The 20,148-nt window shown below is 39.1% G+C and overlaps 1 protein-coding gene across 2 annotated transcripts in view; it reads left to right on the top strand.

Annotated features, from left to right (window-relative positions):
• The first annotated feature begins 5,263 nt into the window (after positions 1 to 5,263).
• The window catches only part of slc4a4a (solute carrier family 4 member 4a), a 423,147-nt gene continuing 408,262 nt past the window's right edge, over positions 5,264 to 20,148 (top strand). For both annotated transcript variants that reach the window (XM_064927355.1, XM_064927513.1), the window contains exons 1-2: positions 5,264 to 5,377; positions 5,731 to 5,836. In XM_064927355.1, coding sequence (XP_064783427.1) covers positions 5,811 to 5,836 — 26 coding nt within the window. In that variant the 5' untranslated portion in view covers positions 5,264 to 5,377; positions 5,731 to 5,810. The remainder of the gene's footprint in view (positions 5,378 to 5,730; positions 5,837 to 20,148) is intronic.

The raw sequence follows: 20,148 nt of genomic DNA, 5'->3' as shown, positions 1-20,148 counted from the left end.
CGTCTCTCTAGGACATGGAAGTCTTGTTGTCAAAAACCAGGTTTCTGATTTTGCGCCGGTACCTGTCTGGTCAACCCGCCACTGAGTGTGTCATCAACGGGCAGGCCAATTTATCGACATAAGCCCTGTGAGGTTCCGGGCTTATGTGTGCCCCGCCATTGGGGGTTAAATTCAGGTACACCAAAACGTGAATAAATCAAAAAGTACACCTCCAATCTGGATGTTTTTTTTTGTTGTTTTTGCACGAAAGGGCACATATAGACGAGCATTTCCATTGAATTAAAACCGTTTTGTATAAATATTTTTAATAGGAAATTGTGTTTTAAGTTTTGGGGAAAAAGTGCATGTTACTGGGCGCATAGGTGCCTGTGGATGCAAAATGTTTTTTAATACTCTAATTGTTGCCCATCACGAGAGAGGGTATGAGACGAAATTTGGGATCTCTAGCTCTTCGGGAAGTATTTTTAATATTTTTTTGAAAATTACAGAACTTGGTCGAAAAAACGAGTCCCCACTTTTCACAGCCGTGCACCTGGTGATTGAAAATCGGCACCTGGTAACCCAAAGGTTAAAATACGGTTCTAAATGCACTTACCGGTGTTCCAGATATCCATTCCCACTATGTGAGCACCCTACTAAGGCCCTCTATCCATGGGGGCACGTCCTGCGTGCTTTATGGACGGTTTAAAATATGCTGGTGGATGCGGATAACCCTAACCCCAACTGGTGATTGAAAATAGGCACCTGGTAACCCAAAAATATAATTACGGTTCTAAATACATTTACCGGGACTCCTAATATTAATTCCCACTATGGAGCCCCAAAACTGGGGAGAATTCACTGGAGGGCACCAAAGGTACATCTATGGAGGATTGTAAAATAGTTGTGAAAATTTACTATGTTTCGTAGGGTGAGGGTTACCCTAACCCTAACCCTAACCCTTCGCCAAGCAGAGTAACATCTTTCGAATTCCAACGACCTTAGCTTGCATACCATTTGGCCGGAACTGAATAAGATAATTCAGGAAACCTCGAACATCGGCTCGGTACATTTTTAACGTGGATGGTGCCAAACCGCGGTCGTCACATTGACCATACCACTCAGACACACGTCTGTAGTTATCCAGAAAACACAGTCCTTCATCGGCCTTGCCCTCCGACATAATGCGGAGGAATTCCCGTACTCGGGATATACTGGTGTGACTATTGTCAATTCGTTTAACTGAAGGATGTATACCCGTAATATAGTGTTCATATTGTGTCAAAATTGCATTACTCCAAACCTCAATTCTGGACGGCACGCTGCCGTCTTCATCACTCTCGCTCTCCGTGGAAGTCGCCACGTCGCAGCCTTGCTCCCTCGGTTCCGAGCACAGTTCACTACCGACCTGACTGATTGGCTGCACCGCCGCCGACGCACCTGCCGTCTGATCACCCTCGTCCACCAGCTGCTGCTCACCCTCGTCCACCAGCTGCTGCTCCACGTACAACTCACTTTCAAAACACTGCAAAATCACAGGGTTCTCCGGCCGCGGATCAACACCGTTGTCAGGCTGCATATACTGCCCTGATTCGGGCTGCTGTCTCTCAGTCGAAAACCGTCTAAATTGCATAGCATTCATCCGCTCCATAGTACTGGACTTAAGTGCATGTACATACTTGAAATGTCGGTCTAGCCGCACGATATTCTGTTTACAACAAAGCCCACAGTCGCGTCTTGGTCTGCTGCTCATAGCTTCTCTCTCGTGCCTTCCTCCGTGTCTTTGTTTGCTCCACCAAACAACCTAACCCTAATCCTTTATATTATATTATATGTTACTGTCCTCTACATTATATTGTATGGAATTGTCCTCTACATTATATTGAATGGCTTTGTCCTCTACATTATATTGTATGGAACTGTCCTCTACATTATATTGTATGGAACTGTCCTCTACATTATATTGTATGGAACTGTCCTCTACATTATATTGAATGGCTTGTCCTCTACATTATATTGTATGGAACTGTCCTCTACATTGTATTGTAGGGAGTTGTCCTCTACATTATATTGTATGGAACTGTCCTCTACATTATATTGTATGGAACTGTCCTCTACATTATATTGAATGGCAAGTCCTCTACATTATATTGTATGGAACTGTCCTCTACATTATATTGTATGTATCTGTCCTCTCCATTATATTGTATGGAACTGTCCTCTACATTATATTGTATGTATCTGTCCTCTCCATTATATTGTATGGAATTGTCCTCTACATGATATTGAATGGAACTGTCCTCTACATGATATTGTATGGAACTGTCCTCTACATTATATTGTATGGAACTGTCCTCTACATTATATTGTATGGAACTGTCCTCTACATTGTATTGTAGGGAGTTGTCCTCTACATTATATTGTATGGAACTGTCCTCTACATTATATTGTATGGAACTGTCCTCTACATTATATTGTATGGAACTGTCCTCTACATTATATTGTATGGAACTGTCCTCTACATTATATTGTATGGAACTGTCCTCTACATTATATTGTATGGAACTGTCCTCTACATTATATTGTATGGAACTGTCCTCTACATTATATTGTATGGAACTGTCCTCTACATTGTATTGTAGGGAGTTGTCCTCTACATTATATTGTATGGAACTGTCCTCTACATTATATTGTATGGAACTGTCCTCTACATTATATTGTATGGAACTGTCCTCTACATTATATTGTATGGAACTGTCCTCTACATTGTATTGTAGGGAGTTGTCCTCTACATTATATTGTATGGAACTGTCCTCTACATTATATTGTATGGAACTGTCCTCTACATTATATTGAATGGCTTGTCCTCTACATTATATTGTATGGAACTGTCCTCTACATTATATTGTATGTATCTGTCCTCTCCATTATATTGTATGGAATTGTCCTCTACATGATATTGTATGGAACTGTCCTCTACATTGTATTGTAGGGAGTTGTCCTCTACATTATATTGTATGGAACTGTCCTCTACATTATATTGTATGGAACTGTCCTCTACATTATATTGAATGGCTTGTCCTCTACATTATATTGTATGGAACTGTCCTCTACATTATATTGTATGGAACTGTCCTCTACATTATATTGTATGGAATTGTCCTCTACATGATATTGAATGGAACTGTCCTCTACATGATATTGTATGGAACTGTCCTCTACATGATATTGTATGGAACTGTCCTCTACATGATATTGTATGGAACTGTCCTTTACATTATATTGTATGGAACTGTCCTCTACATTATATTGTATGGAGTTGTCCTCTACATTATATTGTATGGAACTGTCCTCTACATTATATTGTATGGAACTGTCCTCTACATGATATTGAATGGAACTGTCCTCTACATGATATTGTATGGAACTGTCCTCTACATGATATTGTATGGAACTGTCCTCTACATTATATTGTATGGAACTGTCCTCTACATTATATTGTATGGAATTGTCCTCTACATTATATTGAATGGCTTTGTCCTCTACATTATATTGTATGGAACTGTCCTCTACATTGCATTGTATGGAACTGTCCTCTACATTATCTTGTTTGGAACTGTCCTCTACATTATATTGAATGGCTTTGTCCTCTACATTATATTGTATGGAACTGTCCTCTACATTATATTGTATGGAACTGTCCTCTACATTGTATTGTAGGGAACTGTCCTCTACATTATATTGTATGGAACTGTCCTCTACATTATATTGTATGGAACTGTTCTCTACATTATATTGTATGGAACTGTCCTCTACATTATATTGTATGGAACTGTCCTCTACATTATATTGTATGGAACTGTCCTCTACATTGTATTGTAGGGAGTTGTCCTCTACATTATATTGTATGGAACTGTCCTCTACATTATATTGTATGGAACTGTCCTCTACATTATATTGAATGGCTTGTCCTCTACATTATATTGTATGGAACTGTCCTCTACATTATATTGTATGGAACTGTCCTCTCCATTATATTGTATGGAATTGTCCTCTACATGATATTGAATGGAACTGTCCTCTACATGATATTGTATGGAACTGTCCTCTACATGATATTGTATGGAACTGTCCTCTACATTATATTGTATGGAACTGTCCTCTACATTATATTGTATGGAACTGTCCTCTACATTATATTGTATGGAACTGTCCTCTACATGATATTGAATGGAACTGTCCTCTACATGATATTGTATGGAACTGTCCTCTACATTATATTGTATGGAACTGTCCTCTACATTATATTGTATGGAGTTGTCCTCTACATTATATTGTATGGAACTGTCCTCTACATTATATTGTATGGAGCTGTCCTCTGCATTATATTGTATGGAGCTGTCCTCTGCATTATATTGTATGGACCTGTCCTCTACATTGTATTGTATGGAACTGTCCTCTACATTATATTGTTTGGAACTGTCCTCTATATTGTATGGAACTGTCCTCTCCATTATATTGTATGGAACTGTCCTCTACATTGTATTGTATAGAGTTGTCCTCTACATTATATTGTATGGAACTGTCCTCTACATGATATTGTATGGAACTGTCCTCTACATTATATTGTATGGAACTGTCCTCTACATTATATTGTTTGGAACTGTCCTCTACATTGTATGATATAGAGTTGTCCTCTATATTATATGGTATAGAGTTGTCCTCTACATTATATTGTATGGAACTGTCCTCTACATTATATTGTTTGGAACAGAAACAATGAATTATGCACACATTTATAAAACAAATACGCAAACATTACAAATGAATATAGCTATGCTTTATGTTAATACATATCTAAAGTGGTGATCAGTCTCTTTTTGAATTTTTTTACTTACAAACAAAACCAAACAATTGTCACAAGGTGCGGTTCTGCCGGCTGACCACACGGAAATTGCCAATGTGAGGAGCTATCGTGCATTGTGAGGAAGGTCTTGTAATAGTCTGGCAGTCCAGAAGATGTCCCTGCACAGCTAATAATATCTATTTTTTTTACAATGTATCTTTCTAAACAAATGAACATACTTTACATCACTGAAACTGCCCTTCATAAATAAACTGCCGTCATTGCCAGCAAGACATTAGCTACATGTTCATATTCAATATACAGTTGACTGGATCTCAATGAAGACGCAAACTTTGGGTCTAAGGTAAACATTTCTCTGCATCTGGCGAAACCTCAACACTTTGACCTCCATTGAAGGCGTGACGTTGTCAGAGGGATAGTTAGATATGAAATGGAAAGGAGGCAGCGATCTAAATTACTTCAGTGTCATAAAGTCATCTACCTAGTTGTCGCATGCTGCCGAAGGCTAAGGATAGTCCTTCAAAAGTTAAGGTATGTAAATCCTATACCGACTGTTGCCCGACTCGGGCTGCCACGTGCAACATGATGGAATATGTATTGTAGTGATACTTGCTATATGAGCTATATTACAATTCACACCAGGTGGGTTAGCCCGATAGGCGCAACGCGTAGCACGGCCAAGTAACTTTCATTCGAAAGACCCGGGTTCGCTTCCAACTCCGTCAGTTTGCTACTGTACATTATTTTGAGTGAGGTGTGTTTGGGTGAACTTTGTCAGTTAATTGTGTGTTGATAATCAAATAGGATGTTGTCAAAGGGGTTCTGTCTGGAGGGAACAGTGGATGAGAAACAGCAGAAAAGACCTTGTCATTTTGTCCCGACAGATCACACATCAGCACTCTCGGTGCCGACCTCGATTTGTCTAGGACATTCTACAGCTGAAACCCATCAATACTGAACTCTTATGAAAATGAACGGTGGCAAAAAGAAGTAAGTGACTTAAATGCTATAAATGTTATAGATCTTTCTTAACAAAGTGAACATTTTTGTCTTGTAACTATTTCAAAGTAAATAGCATTTTGTAGAATAAATGTCATTTTCATGCGTAAAGTAGGACAACATTTGTGAATGGTTGGGCATTAGTCTTTACATGATTAACAAACTGTGTGACTTCTTTCAATGCAAATATTTATTGCAGTGATTGTTTTTGCCAACCAGTTAATAAGCTTTAGTACCCTCCTTGATCTCTGTAATTCTTGTTTAAGACATAAGAAATGGAGAGAAAAATTTAACATCAATAACAGCCATTTATTCTTGAACTAACAGCCCCGATGGCTAACATCACTGTTATTGTACAAAGGCGTAGATCATTTCCAAGGTAGCCTGTAATATTGTTTGAAACTATATTCTACATTATATTGTATGGATCTGTCATCTAAATTATATTGTATGGAACTGTCCTCTATATTGTATGGATCTGTCCTCTGCATTATATTGTATGGAACTGTCCTCTGTAATGTATGGATATGTCCTCTATATTGTATGGAGTTGTCCTCTACATTATATTGTATGGAACTGTCCTCTACATTATATTGTATGGCGTTTACCTCCAAAATAGTTGTTTTCCCGTGATAATCTGAAAAAAGAAATGTACTATATCACAACCAATAGAATATCAATCCATATCAGTGAATGAATACCATGCTGTCTAATGTTGTATTGACCAGTATAATACTGATCTAATGTTGTCCTAATGTTGTGGTATTGACCAGTATAATATTGATATAATGTTGTCCTAATGTTGTGGTATTGACCAGTATAATATTGATGTAATGTTGTCCTAATGTTGTGGTATTGGCCAGTATAATACTGATCTACTATTGTCCTAATGTTGTGGTATTGAGCAGTATAATATTGATGCAATGTTGTCCTAATGTTGTGGTATTGAGCAGTATAATATTGATGCAATGTTGTCCTAATGTTGTGGTATTGACCAGTATAATACTGATCTACTATTGTCCTAATGTTGTGGTATTGAGCAGTATAATATTGATGCAATGTTGTCCTAATGTTGTGGTATTGACCAGTATAATATTGATGTAAAGTTGTCCTAATGTTGTGGTATTGGCCAGTATAATACTGATCTAATATTGTCCTAATGTTGTGGTATTGACCAGTAAATTAGGTCAGCTGATGCTCAGTGTGAACGACCTAGATTTGATCTGTCCGTTTACTCATCTATCTTTCATGAGATCAACTCTATAATGCTCCAACATTTCAACTGGATGTATTTAAAGTCAACGTCATCTGCTATTTCTACAAATGAAAATGAATTGGTTCATTCTCAGCAGAGTGTCAGTGTTCTGTCGTTGTTCTAGAATTCTAGTTATTTTAGGTAGATCAGCAGTTAGTATTGGGTTCTAAATGATTTTTTTATTGTACACACTGAACTGACTATTGAACTGCCCTTTCTCCCTGTGAACAGTGCCATTGTTTATCCATTGAGTTAGAAAGAAATAGATAGCTGATAAGCTGTCAGTCAGACAGCAGTAGAGAAGTGATAAGCATTCTGTTTGAAATTCATGAAAGTCATTGAGTAAAGCACTATCATTGTCATAAACGATGTTTCAGCCTGAGTATAGCATGATTCATGTTCCAGGACTGATGCTTTTGTTCTGTTTGTGTTCTTTGACACATGCTTCTATAAATGCGTCTATATATGTTAGATCCAGATTCGTTTCAAACCTTACAATATATTTTCATAATATTTTAATTTACATCAATGTTCATTATAATATATCACATGAACAAGAGTTAACAGAAGTAGGATTTGTGGATGTCAAATTGAGCTATTGTTTTGGGGAATTCAGCCTGTTATGCCTGTAGATGTTCCATAGGTGGCAATGGAGGTAGAAAGAGAGCACTGCGAAATGGAGAAACATGGAGAAAACAACAAAGTATAGTTCAACATTTTATTGAGAGGGAATCAGGTAGTTATAAATATTGAAACAGAGAAATGACTAAGAACCTTATCTAATAATAATATTGTTTAATGATGTAGATGAGATCTTTGCAAAATACACTGAATATACTAAACATTAGGAACACCTGCTCTTTCCATGAAAGAGAATGACCAGGTGAATCCAGGTGAAAGCAATGATTCCTTACTGATGTCACTTGTTAAATCCACTTCAGTCAGTGTAGATGAAGGGGAGGAGACAGGTTAAAGAAGGATTTTTAAGCCTTAAAACAATTGAGACATGGCTTGTGTATATGTGCCTTTGAACGGTGTATGAGGTGCCAGGCACCCCGGGGTGTGTCAAGAGCTGCAATGCTGCTGGGTTTTTCACGCTCAACAGTTTCCTGTGTGTATCAAGAATGGTCCACCACCCAAAGGACATCCAGCCAACTTTACACAACTGTGGGCAGCATTGGAGTCAATATCAGCCAGCATCCCTGTGGAACGCTTTCAACACGTTGTAGAATCCATGCCCCAATGAATTTAGGCTGTTCTGTGGGCAAAAGGGAGGGGTGCCTCTCAATATTAGGAAGGTGTTCTTAATGGATGGTAAACTCAGTGTATGTTATTGAGACTCATCCTATCTTGTTCCTTTCTGGTCTATCAGGGAATGTTGCAACATTGTTGAAGTAGAGCATGTACAGTGTGCCTGTCTTTCTATCCACTCAGTAGTAATGTTAGTGACTGTGTCTATTAACTCAGGAGTAATCTTAGTGACTGTCTATTAACTCAGTAGTAATGTTAGTTACTGTGTCTATTAACTTTGTAGTAATGTTAGTGACTGTGTGTATTAACTCAGTAGTAATGTTAGTGACTGTGTCTATTAACTCTGTAGTAATGTCAGTGACTGTGTCTATACACTCAGTAGTTATGTCAGTGACTGTGTCTATTAACTCAGTAGTTATGTCAGTTACTGTGTCTATTAACTCAGTAGTAATGTTGGTGACTGTGTCTATCCTCTCAGTAGAAATGTTAGTGACTGTGTCTATTAACTCAGTAGTAATGTTAGTTACTGTGTCTAACTTTGTAGTAATGTTAGTGACTGTGTCTATACACTCAGTAGTAATGTTAGTGACTGTCTATCCACTCAGTAGTAATGTTAGTGACTGTCTATTAACTCAGTAGTAATGTTAATGACTGTGTCTATTAACTCAGTAGTAATGTTAGTGACTGTGTCTATTAACTCTGTAGTAATGTCAGTGACTGTGTCTATACACTCAGTAGTTATGTCAGTGACTGTGTCTATTAACTCAGTAGTAATGTCAGTTACTGTGTCTATTAACTTTGTAGTAATGTTAGTGACTGTCTATTAACTCAGTAGTAATGTCAGTTACTGTGTCTATTAACTTTGTAGTAATGTTAGTGACTGTCTATCCACTCAGTAGTAATGTTTGTGACTGTGCCTATTATCTCAGTAGTAATGTTAGTGACTGTGTCTATCCACTCAGTAGTAATGTTGGTGACTGTGTCTATCCACTCAGTAGTAATGTTAGTGACTGTGTCTAACCACTCAGTAGTAATGTTAGTGACTGTGTCTATTAACTCAGTAGTAATGTTAGTGACTGTCTATTAACTCTGTAGCAATATTAGTGACTGTGTCTTAACTCAGTGGTAATGTTGGTGACTGTGTCTATCCACTCAGTAGTAATGTTGGTGACTGTCTATCCACTCATTAGTAATGTCAGTGACTGTCTAACTCAGTAGTAATGTCAGTGACTGTGTCTATCCACTCAGTAGTGATGTTAGTGACTGTGGCTATACACTCAGTAGTTACGTTAGTGACTGTCTCTATTAATTCAGTAGTAATGTTAGTGACTGTGTCTTTCCACTCAGTAGTAATGTGTGTGACTGTGTCTATTATCTCAGTAGTAATGTTAGTGACTGTGTCTATTAACTCAGTAGTAATGTTAGTGACTGTGTCTATCCACTCAGTAGTAATGTCAGTGACAGTCTATTAATTCAGTAGTAATGTCAGTGACTGTCTTAACTCAGTGGTAATGTTGGTGACTGTGTCTATTATCTCAGTAGTAATGTTAGTTACTGTGTCTTATCTCAGTAGTAATGTTAGTGACTGTGTCTATTATCTCAGTAGTAATGTTAGTGACTGTGTCTATCCACTCAGTAGTAATGTTCGTGACTGTGTCTTATCTCAGTAGTAATGTTAGTGACTGTGTCTCTTAACTCAGTAGTAATGTTAGTGACTGTGTCTATTATCTCAGTAGTAATGTTAGTGACTGTGTCTATCCACTCAGTAGTAATGTTAGTGACTGTCTCTATTAACTCAGTACTAATGTTAGTGACTGTGTCTATACACTAAGTAGTAATGTCAGTGACTGTGTCTATTAACTCAGTAGTAATGTTAGTGACTGTGTCTTATCTCAGTAGTAATGTTAGTGACTGTGTCTATACACTAAGTAGTAATGTCAGTGACTGTGTCTATTAACTCTGTAGTAATGTTAGTGACTGTCTATTAAATCAGCAGTAATGTTAGTGACTGTGTCTTATCTCAGTAGTAATGTTAGTGACTGTGTCTATCCACTCAGTAGTAATGTTAGTGACTGTGTCTATCCACTAAGTAGTAATGTTAGTGACTGTGTCTATCCACTAAGTAGTAATGTTAGTGACTGTGTCTATCCACTCAGTAGTAATGTTAGTGACTGTGTCTATCCACTCAGTAGTAATGTTAGTGACTGTCTATCCACTCAGTAGTAATGTTAGTGACTGTGTCTATTATCTCAGTAGTAATGTTAGTGACTGTGTCTTATCTCAGTAGTAATGTTAGTGAATGTGTCTATCCACTCAGTAGTAATGTTAGTGACTGTCTCTATTAACTCAGTAGTAATGTTAGTGACTGTGTCTATACACTCAGTAGTTATGTCAGTGACTGTGTCTATTAACTCAGTAGTAATGTTAGTGAGTGTGTCAATTAACTCAGTAGTAATGTTAGTGACTGTGTCTATCCACTCAGTAGTAATGTTGGTGACTGTCTCTATTAACTCAGTAGTAATGTTAGTGACTGTGTCTATCCACTCAGTAGTAATGTTAGTGACTGTGTCTTATCTCAGTAGTAATGTTAGTGACTGTGTCTATCCACTCAGTAGTTATGTCAGTGACTGTGTCTATCCACTCAGTAGTAATGTTAGTGGCTGTGTCTATTAACTCAGTAGTACTGTTAGTTACTGTGTTTTATCTCAATAGTAATGTTAGTTCCGGTGCCGACAGAGATGGCCGCCTCGCTTTGCGTTCCTAGGAAACTATGCAGTTTTTTGTTTTTTTACGTGTTATTTCTTACATTAATACCCCAGGTTATCTTAGGTTTCATTACATACAGTCGAGAAGAACTACTGTATATAAGATCAGCGTCAACTCACCTTCAGTACGACCAAGAATATGCTTTTCGCGACGCGGATCCTGTGTTCTGCCTTACAAAACAGGACAACGGAATGGATTGCATGCAACGACCCAAAAAAACGACTCCGAAAAAGAGGGAAACGTGGCGGTCTTCTGGTCAGACTACGGAGACGGGCACATCGTGCCCCACTTCCTAGCATTCTTCTTGCCAATGTCCAGTCTCTTGACAACATGTTTGATGAAATCCGAGCAAGGGTAGCATTCCAGAGGGATATCAGAGACTGTAACATTCTGTACTTCACGGAAACATGGCTCACTGGAGAGACGCTATCCGAAGCGGTGCAGCCAACGGGTTTCTCCACGTATCGCGCCGACAGAAACAAACACCTTTCTGGTAAGAAGAGGGGTGGGGGTGTATGCCTTATGGCTAACGAGGCATGGTGCGATGAAAGAAACATACAGGAACTCAAATCCTTCTGTTCACCTGATTTAGAATTCCTCACAATCAAATGTAGACCGCATTATCTACCAAGAGAATTCTCTTCGATTATAATCACAGCCGTATATATCCCCCCCCAAGCAGACACATCGATGGCTCTGAACGAACTTTATTTAACTCTTTGCAAACTGGAAACCATTTATCCGGAGGCTGCATTCATTGCTGTTTTGGATTTTAACAAGGCTAATCTGAAAACAAGACTCCCTAAATTTTATCAGCATATCGATTGCGCAACCAGGGGCGGAAAAACCTTGGATCACTGTTACTCTAACTTCCGCGATGCATATAAGGCCCTGCCCCGCCCCCCTTTCGGAAAAGCTGACCACGACTCCATTTTGCTGATACCTGCCTACAGACAAAAGCTAAAAAAAGAAGCTCCCACGCTGAGGTCTGTCCAACGCTGGTCCGACCAAGCTGACTCCACACTCCAAGACTGCTTCCATCACGTGGACTGGGACATGTTTCGTATTGCGTCAAATAACAACATTGACGAATACGCTGATTCGGTGTGCGAGTTCATTAGAACATGCGTTGAAGATGGTGTTCCCATAGCAACGATTAAAACATTCCTTAACCAGAAACCTTGGATTGATGGCAGCATTCGCGTGAAACTGAAAGCGCGAACCACTGCTTTCAATCAGGGCAAGGTGTCTGGTAACATGACTGAATACAAACAATGCAGCTATTCACTCCGTAAGGCTATCAAACAAGCTAAGCGTCAGTACAGAGACAAAGTAGAATCCCAATTCAACGGCTCAGACACAAGAGGCATGTGGCAGGGTCTACAGTCAATCACGGACTACAGGAAGAAATCCAGCCCAGTCACGGACCAGGATGTCTTGCTCCCAGGCAGACTAAATAACTTTTTTGCCTGCTTTGAGGACAATACAGTGCCACTGACACTGCCTGCAACGGAAAAATGCGGTCTCTCCTTCACTGCAGCCGAGGTGAGTAAAACATTTAAACGTGTTAACCCTCGCAAGGCTGCAGGCCCAGACGGCATCCCCAGCCGCGCCCTCAGAGCATGCGCAGACCAGCTGGCTGGTGTGTTTACGGACATATTCAATCAATCCCTATACCAGTCTGCTGTTCCCACATGCTTCAAGAGGGCCAACATTGTTCCTGTTCCCAAGAAAGCTAAGGTAACTGAGCTAAACGACTACCGCCCCGTAGCACTCACTTCCGTCATCATGAAGTGCTTTGAGAGACTAGTCAAGGAGCATATCACCTCCACCCTACCTGACACCCTAGACCCACTCCAATTTGCTTACCGCTCAAATAGGTCCACAGACGATGCAATCTCAACCACACTGCACACTGCCCTAACCCATCTGGACAAGAGGAATACCTATTTGAGAATGCTGTTCATCGACTACAGCTCGGCATTCAACACCATAGTACCCTCCAAGCTCGTCATCAAGCTCGAGACCCTGGGTCTCGACCCCGCCCTGTGCAACTGGGTACTGGACTTCCTAACGGGCAGCCCCCAGGTGGTGAGGGTAGGTAACAACATCTCCTCCCCACTGATCCTCAACACTGGGGCCCCACAAGGGTGCGTTCTGAGCCCTCTCCTGTACTCCCTGTTCACCCACGACTGCGTGGCCACGCACGCCTCCAACTCAGTCATCAAGTTTGCGGACGACACAACAGTGGTAGGCTTGATTACCAACAACGACGAGGCGGCCTACAGGGAGGAGGTGAGGGCCCTCGGAGTGTGGTGTCAGGAAAATAACCTCACACTCAACGTCAACAAAACTAAGGAGATGATTGTGGACTTCAGGAAACAGCAGAGGGAACACCCCACTATCCACATCGATGGAACAGTAGTGGAGAGTAGCAAGTTTTAAGTTCCTCGGCATACACATCACAGACAAACTGAATTGGTCCACTCACACAGACAGCATCGTGAAGAAGGCGCAGCAGCGCCTCATCAACCTCAGGAGGCTGAAGAAATTCGGCTTGTCACCAAAAGCACTTACAAACTTCTACAGATGCACAATCGAGAGCATCCTGGCGGGCTGTATCACAAACAGCTTCTATCTCAAGGCCATCAGACTGTTAAACAGCCACCACTAACATTGAGTGGCTGCTGCCAACACACTGACACTGACTCAACTCCAGCCACTTTAATAATGGGAATTGATGGGAAATGATGTAAATATATCACTAGCCACTTTAAACAATGCTACCTTATATAATGTTACTTACCCTACATTATTCATCTCATATGCATACGTATATACTGAACTCTATATCATCGACTGCATCCTTATGTAATACATGTATCACTAGCCACTTTCACTATGCCACTTTGTTTACATACTCATCTCATATGTATATACTGTACTCAATACCATCTACTGTATCTTGCCTATGCTGCTCTGTACCATCACTCATTCATATATCCTTATGTACATATTCTTTATCCCCTTACACTGTGTATAAGACAGTAGTTTAGGAATTGTTAGTTAGATTACTTGCTGGTTATTACTGCATTGTCGGAACTAGAAGCACAAGCATTTCGCTACACTCGCACTAACATCTGCTAACCATGTGTATGTGACAAATAAAATTTGATTTGATTTGACTGTGTCTATCCTCTCAGTAGTAATGTCAGTGACTGTGTCAATTAACTCAGTAGTAATGTTAGTGACTGTGTCTATACACTCAGTAGTAATGTTAGTGACTGTGTCTATCCACTCAGTAGTAATGTTGGTGACTGTGTCTATCCACTCAGTAGTAATGTTTGTGACTGTGTCTATTATCTCAGGAGTAATGTTAGTGACTGTGTCTATTATCTCAGGAGTAATGTTAGTGACTGTGTCTATTAACTCAGTAGTAATCTTAGTGACTGTGTCTATCCAATCAGTAGTAATGTTGGTGACTGTGTCTATCCAATCAGTAGTAATGTGCGTGACTGTGTCTTATATCAGTAGTAATGTTAGTGACTGTGTCTTATCTCAGTAGTAATGTTAGTGACTGTGTCTTAACTCAGTAGTGATGTTAGTGATTGTCTCTAACTCAGTAGTAATGTTAGTGACTGTGTCTATTAACTCAGTAGTAATGTTAGTTACTGTGTCCTATGCACTAAGTAGTAATGTCAGTGACTGTGTCTATCCACTCAGTAGTAATGTTAGTGACTGTGTCTATTAACTCAGTAGTAATGTTAGTGACTGTATTAACTCAGTAGTAATGTTAGTGACTGTCTTATCTCATCAGTAATGTTAGTGACTGTGTCTATACACTCAGTAGTTATTTCAGTGACTGTGTCTATTAACTCAGTAGTAATGTTAGTGACTGTGTCTATTAACTCAGTAGTAATGTTAGTTACTGTGTCTTATCTCAATAGTAATGTTCGTGACTGTGTCTATCCACTCAGTAGTAATGTTAGTGACTGTGTCTATCCTCTCAGTAGTAATGTTCGTGACGGTGTCTTATCTCAGTAGTAATGTTAGTGACTGTGTCTATCCACTCAGTAGTAATGTTTGTGACTGTCTCTAACTCAGCAGTAATGTTAGTGACTGTGTCTTATCTCAGTAGTAATGTTAGTGACTGTGTCTATCCACTCAGTGGTAATGTTAGTGACTGTCTCTATTAACTCAGTAGTAATGTTAGTGACTGTGTCTATCCACTCAGTAGTAATGTTCGTGACTGTGTCTCTCCACTCAGTAGTAATGTTAGTGACTGTCTCTATTAACTCAACAGTAATGTTAGTGACTGTGTCTTATCTCAGTAGTAATGTTAGTGGCTGTGTCTTAACTCAGTAGTAATGCTAGTGACTGTGTCAATTAACTCAGTAGTAATGTTAGTGACTGTGTCTATCCTCTCAGGAGTAATGTTAGTGACTGTGTCTATTATCTCAGGAGTAATGTTAGTGACTGTGTCTATTAACTCAGTAGTAATGTTGGTGACTGTGTCTATCCAATCAGTAGTAATGTGCGTGACTGTGTCTTATATCAGTAGTAATGTTAGTGACTGTCTTTCCACTCAGTAGTAATGTTAGTGACTGTCTCTATTAACTCAGCAGTAATGTTAGTGACTGTGTCTTATCTCAGTAGTAATGTTAGTGACTGTGTCTTATCTCAGTAGTAATGTTAGTGACTGTGTCTATTAACTCAGTAGTAATGTTAGTTACTGTGTCCTATGCACTAAGTAGTAATGTCAGTGACTGTGTCTATTAACTCAGTAGTAATGTTAGTGACTTTCTTATCTCATCAGTAATGTTAGTGACTGTGTCTATACACTCAGTAGTTATGTCAGTGACTGTGTCTATTAACTCAGTAGTAATGTTAGTGACTGTGTCTATCCACTCAGTAGTGATGTTAGTGACTGTGTCTATTAACTCAGTAGTAATGTTAGTTACTGTGTCTTATCTCAATAGTAATGTTCGTGACTGTGTCTATCCACTCAGTAGTAATGTTAGTGACTGTGTCTATCCTCTCAGTAGTAATGTTCGTGACTGTGTCTATCCTCTCAGTAGTAATGTTCGTGACTGTGTCTTATCTCAGTAGTAATGTTAGTGACTGTGTCTATCCACTCAGTAGTAATGTTTGTGACTGTCTCTAACTCAGCAGTAATGTTAGTGACTGTGTCTTATCTCAGTAGTAATGTTAGTGACTGTGTCTATCCACTCAGTGGTAATGTTAGTGACTGTCTCTATTAACTCAGTAGTAATGTTAGTGACTGTGTCTATTAACTCAGTAGTAATGTTAGTGACTGTGTCTATCCACTCAGTAGTAATGTTCGTGACTGTGTCTATCCACTCAGTAGTAATGTTAGTGACTGTCTCTATTAACTCAGCAGTAATGTTAGTGACTGTGTCTTATCTCAGTAGTAATGTTAGTGGCTGTGTCTTAACTCAGTAGTAATGTTAGTGACTGTGTCTATCCACTCAGTAGTAATGTTAGTGACTGTCTCTAACTCAGTAGTAATGTTAGTGACTGTGTCTATTGACTCAGTAGTAATGTTAGTGACTGTGTCTATTGACTCAGTAGTAATGTTAGTGACTGTGTCTATCCACTCAGTAGTAATGTTAGCGATTGTGTCTATCCACTAAGTAGTAATGTTCGTGACTGTCTCTAACTCAGTAGTAATGTTAGTGACTGTGTCTATTGACTCAGTAGTAATGTTAGTAACTGTCTCTATTAACTCAGTAGTAATGTTGGTGACTGTTTCTATCCACTCAGTAGTAATGTTAGTGACTGTGTCTTAACTCAGTAGTAATGTTAGTGACTGTGTCTATCCACTCAGTAGTAATGTTAGTGACTGTCTCTAACTCAGTAGTAATGTTAGTGACTGTGTCTTAACTCAGTAGTAATGTCAGTGACTGTGTCTTATCTCATCAGTAATGTTAGTGACTGTCTATTAACTCAGTAGTAATGTTAGTGACTGTCTATAAAATAAGTAGTAATGTCAGTGACTGTGTCTATACACTCTGTAGTTATGTCAGTGACTGTCTTAACTCAGTAGTAATGTTAGTGACTGTGTCTATCCTCTCAGTAGTAATGTTGGTGACTGTGTCTATCCACTCAGCAGTAATGTTAGTGACTGTGTCTTAACTCAGTGGTAATGTTAGTGACTGTGTCTTATCTCAGTAGTAATGTTAGTGACTGTGTCTATCCACTCAGTAGTAATGTTAGTGACTGTCTCTAACTCAGTAGTAATGTTAGTGACTGTGTCTATTACCTCAGTAGTAATGTTAGTGACTGTGTCTATTAACTCAGTAGTAATGTCAGTGACTGTCTTATCTCATCAGCAATGTTAGTGACTGTGTCTATTAACTCAGTAGTAATGTTAGTGACTGTGTCTATACACTAAGTAGTAATGTCAGTGAATGTGTCTATACACTCAGTAGTTATGTCAGTGACTGTGTCTTAGCTCAGTAGTAATGTTAGTGACTGTGTCTATCCACTCAGTAGTAATGTTAGTGACTGTGTCTATCCACTCAGTAGTGATGTTAGTGACTGTCTATTAACTCAGTAGTAATGTTAGTGACTGTGTCTTAACTCAGTAGTAATGTTAGTGACTGTCTATTAACTCAGTAGTAATGTTAGTTACTGTCTATACAATAAGTAGTAATGTCAGTGACTGTGTCTATTAACTCAGTAGTGGTGTTAGTGACTGTGTCTATCCAATCAGTAGTAATGTTCGTGACTGTGTCTATTAACTCAGTAGTAATGTTAGTAACTGTGTCTATCCACTCAGTAGTAATGTTAGTGACTGTGTCTTAACTCAGTAGTAATGTTAGTGACTGTCTTTACACTAAGTAGTAATGTCAGTGACTGTGTCTATCCTCTCAGTAGTAATGTTGGTGACTGTGTCTATCCACTCAGCAGTAATGTTAGTGAATGTGTCTTATCTCAGTAGTAATGTTAGTGACTGTCTCTGTTAATTCAGTAGTAATGTCAGTGACTGTGTCTATCCACCACCTTCCGGAGACACCTGAAACCCCACCTCTTCAAGGAATACCTAGGATAGGATAAGTAATCCTTCTCACCCCCCCCCCCCCCTTAATGATTTAGATGCACTATTGTAAAGTGGCTGTTCCACTGGATGTCAGAAGGTGAATTCACCAATTTGTAAGTCGCTCTGGATAAGAGCGTCTGCTAAATGACTTAAATGTAAATGTATCCACTCAGTAGTAATGTTCGTGACTGTGTCTATTAACTCAGTAGTAATGTTGGTGACTGTGTCTATCCACTCAGTAGTAATGTTAGTGACTGTCTCTATTAACTTAGTAGTAATGTTAGTGACTGTGTCTATTATCTCAGTAGTAATGTTAGTGACTGTGTATTAACTCAGTAGTAATGTTAGTGACTGCGTCTATTATCTCAGTAGTAATGTTAGTGACTGTGTCATTAACTCAGTAGTAATGTCAGTGACTGTCTCTATTAACTCAGTAGTAATGTTGGTGACTGTGTCTATCCACTCAGTAGTAATGTTAGTGACTGTGTCTATCCACTCAGTAGTAATGTTAGTGACTGTGTCTATTAACTCAGTATTAATGTTAGTGACTGTGTCTTAACTCAGCAGTAATGTTAGTGACTGTGTCTTAACTCAGTAGTAATGTTAGTGACTGTGTCTTAACTCAGTAGTAATGTTAGTGACTCTGTCTATACACTAAGTAGTAATGTCACTGACTGTGTCTATCCACTCAGTAGTAGTGTTAGTGACTGTCTCTAACTCAGCAGTAATGTTAGTGACTGTCTCTATTAACTCAGTAGTAATGTTGGTGACTGTGTCTATCCACTCAGCAGTAATGTTAGTGACTGTCTCTATTAACTCAGTAGTAATGTTAGTGACTGTGTCTATCCACTCAGTAGTAATGTTAGTGACTGTGTCTTATCTCAGTAGTAATGTTAGTGACTGTGTCTTATCTCAGTAGTAATGTTAGTGACTGTGTCTATCCTCTCAGTAGTAATGTTAGTGACTGTGTCTATCCACTCAGTAGTAATGTTCGTGACTGTGTCTATTAACTCAGTAGTAATGTTAGTGACTGTGTCTATCCTCTCAGTAGTAATGTTCGTGACTGTGTCTATTAACTCAGTAGTAATGTTAGTGACTGTGTCTTATCTCAGTAGTAATGTTAGTGACTGTGTCTATTAATTCAGTAGTAATGTTAGTGACTGTGTCTTATCTCAGCAGTAATGTTAGTGACAGTGTCTATCCTCTCAGTAGTAATGTTAGTGACTGTCTCTATTAATTCAGTAGTAATGTCAGTGACTGTCTATCCACTCAGTAGTAATGTTCGTGACTGTGTCTATTAACTCAGAAGTAATGTTAGTGACTGTGTCTATTATCTCAGTAGCAATGTTGGTGACTGTCTCTTAACTCAGTAGTAATGTTAGTGACTGTCTATCCACTCAGTAGTAATGTCAGTGACTGTGTCTATCCACTCAGTAGTAATGTTAGTGACTGTCTATCCACTCAGTAGTAATGTCAGTGACTGTGTCTATCCACTCAGTAGTAATGTTAGTGACTGTGTCTATACACTAAGTAGTAATGTCACTGACTGTGTCTATCCACTCAGTAGTAATGTTAGTGACTGTCTCTTAACTCAGTAGTAATGTTAGTGACTGTGTCTATCCACTCAGTAGTAATGTTAATGACTGGGTCTATCCACTCAGTAGTAATGTTAGTGACTGTCTCTTAACTCAGTAGTAATGTTAGTGACTGTGTCTATCCACTCAGTAGTAATGTTAGTGACTGTGTCTATCCTCTCAGTAGTAATGTTAGTGACTGTGTCTATCCACTCAGTAGTAATGTTCGTGACTGTGTCTTATCTCAGTAGTAATGTTAGTGACTGTGTCTATCCACTCAGTAGTAATGTTAGTGACTGTGTCTATCCACTCAGTAGTAATGTTAGTGACTGTCTCTATTAACTCAGTAGTAATGTTAGTGACTGTCTTAACTCAGTAGTAATGTTAGTGACTG

The sequence above is a fragment of the Oncorhynchus masou genome, chromosome 1 (genome assembly GCF_036934945.1).
Source record: "Oncorhynchus masou masou isolate Uvic2021 chromosome 1, UVic_Omas_1.1, whole genome shotgun sequence".
In the NCBI taxonomy this organism is placed as follows: Eukaryota; Metazoa; Chordata; class Actinopteri; order Salmoniformes; family Salmonidae; genus Oncorhynchus; species Oncorhynchus masou.
Note: the sequence above shows the minus strand (reverse complement) of the source record. Positions and strands in the feature narration are given on the sequence as shown.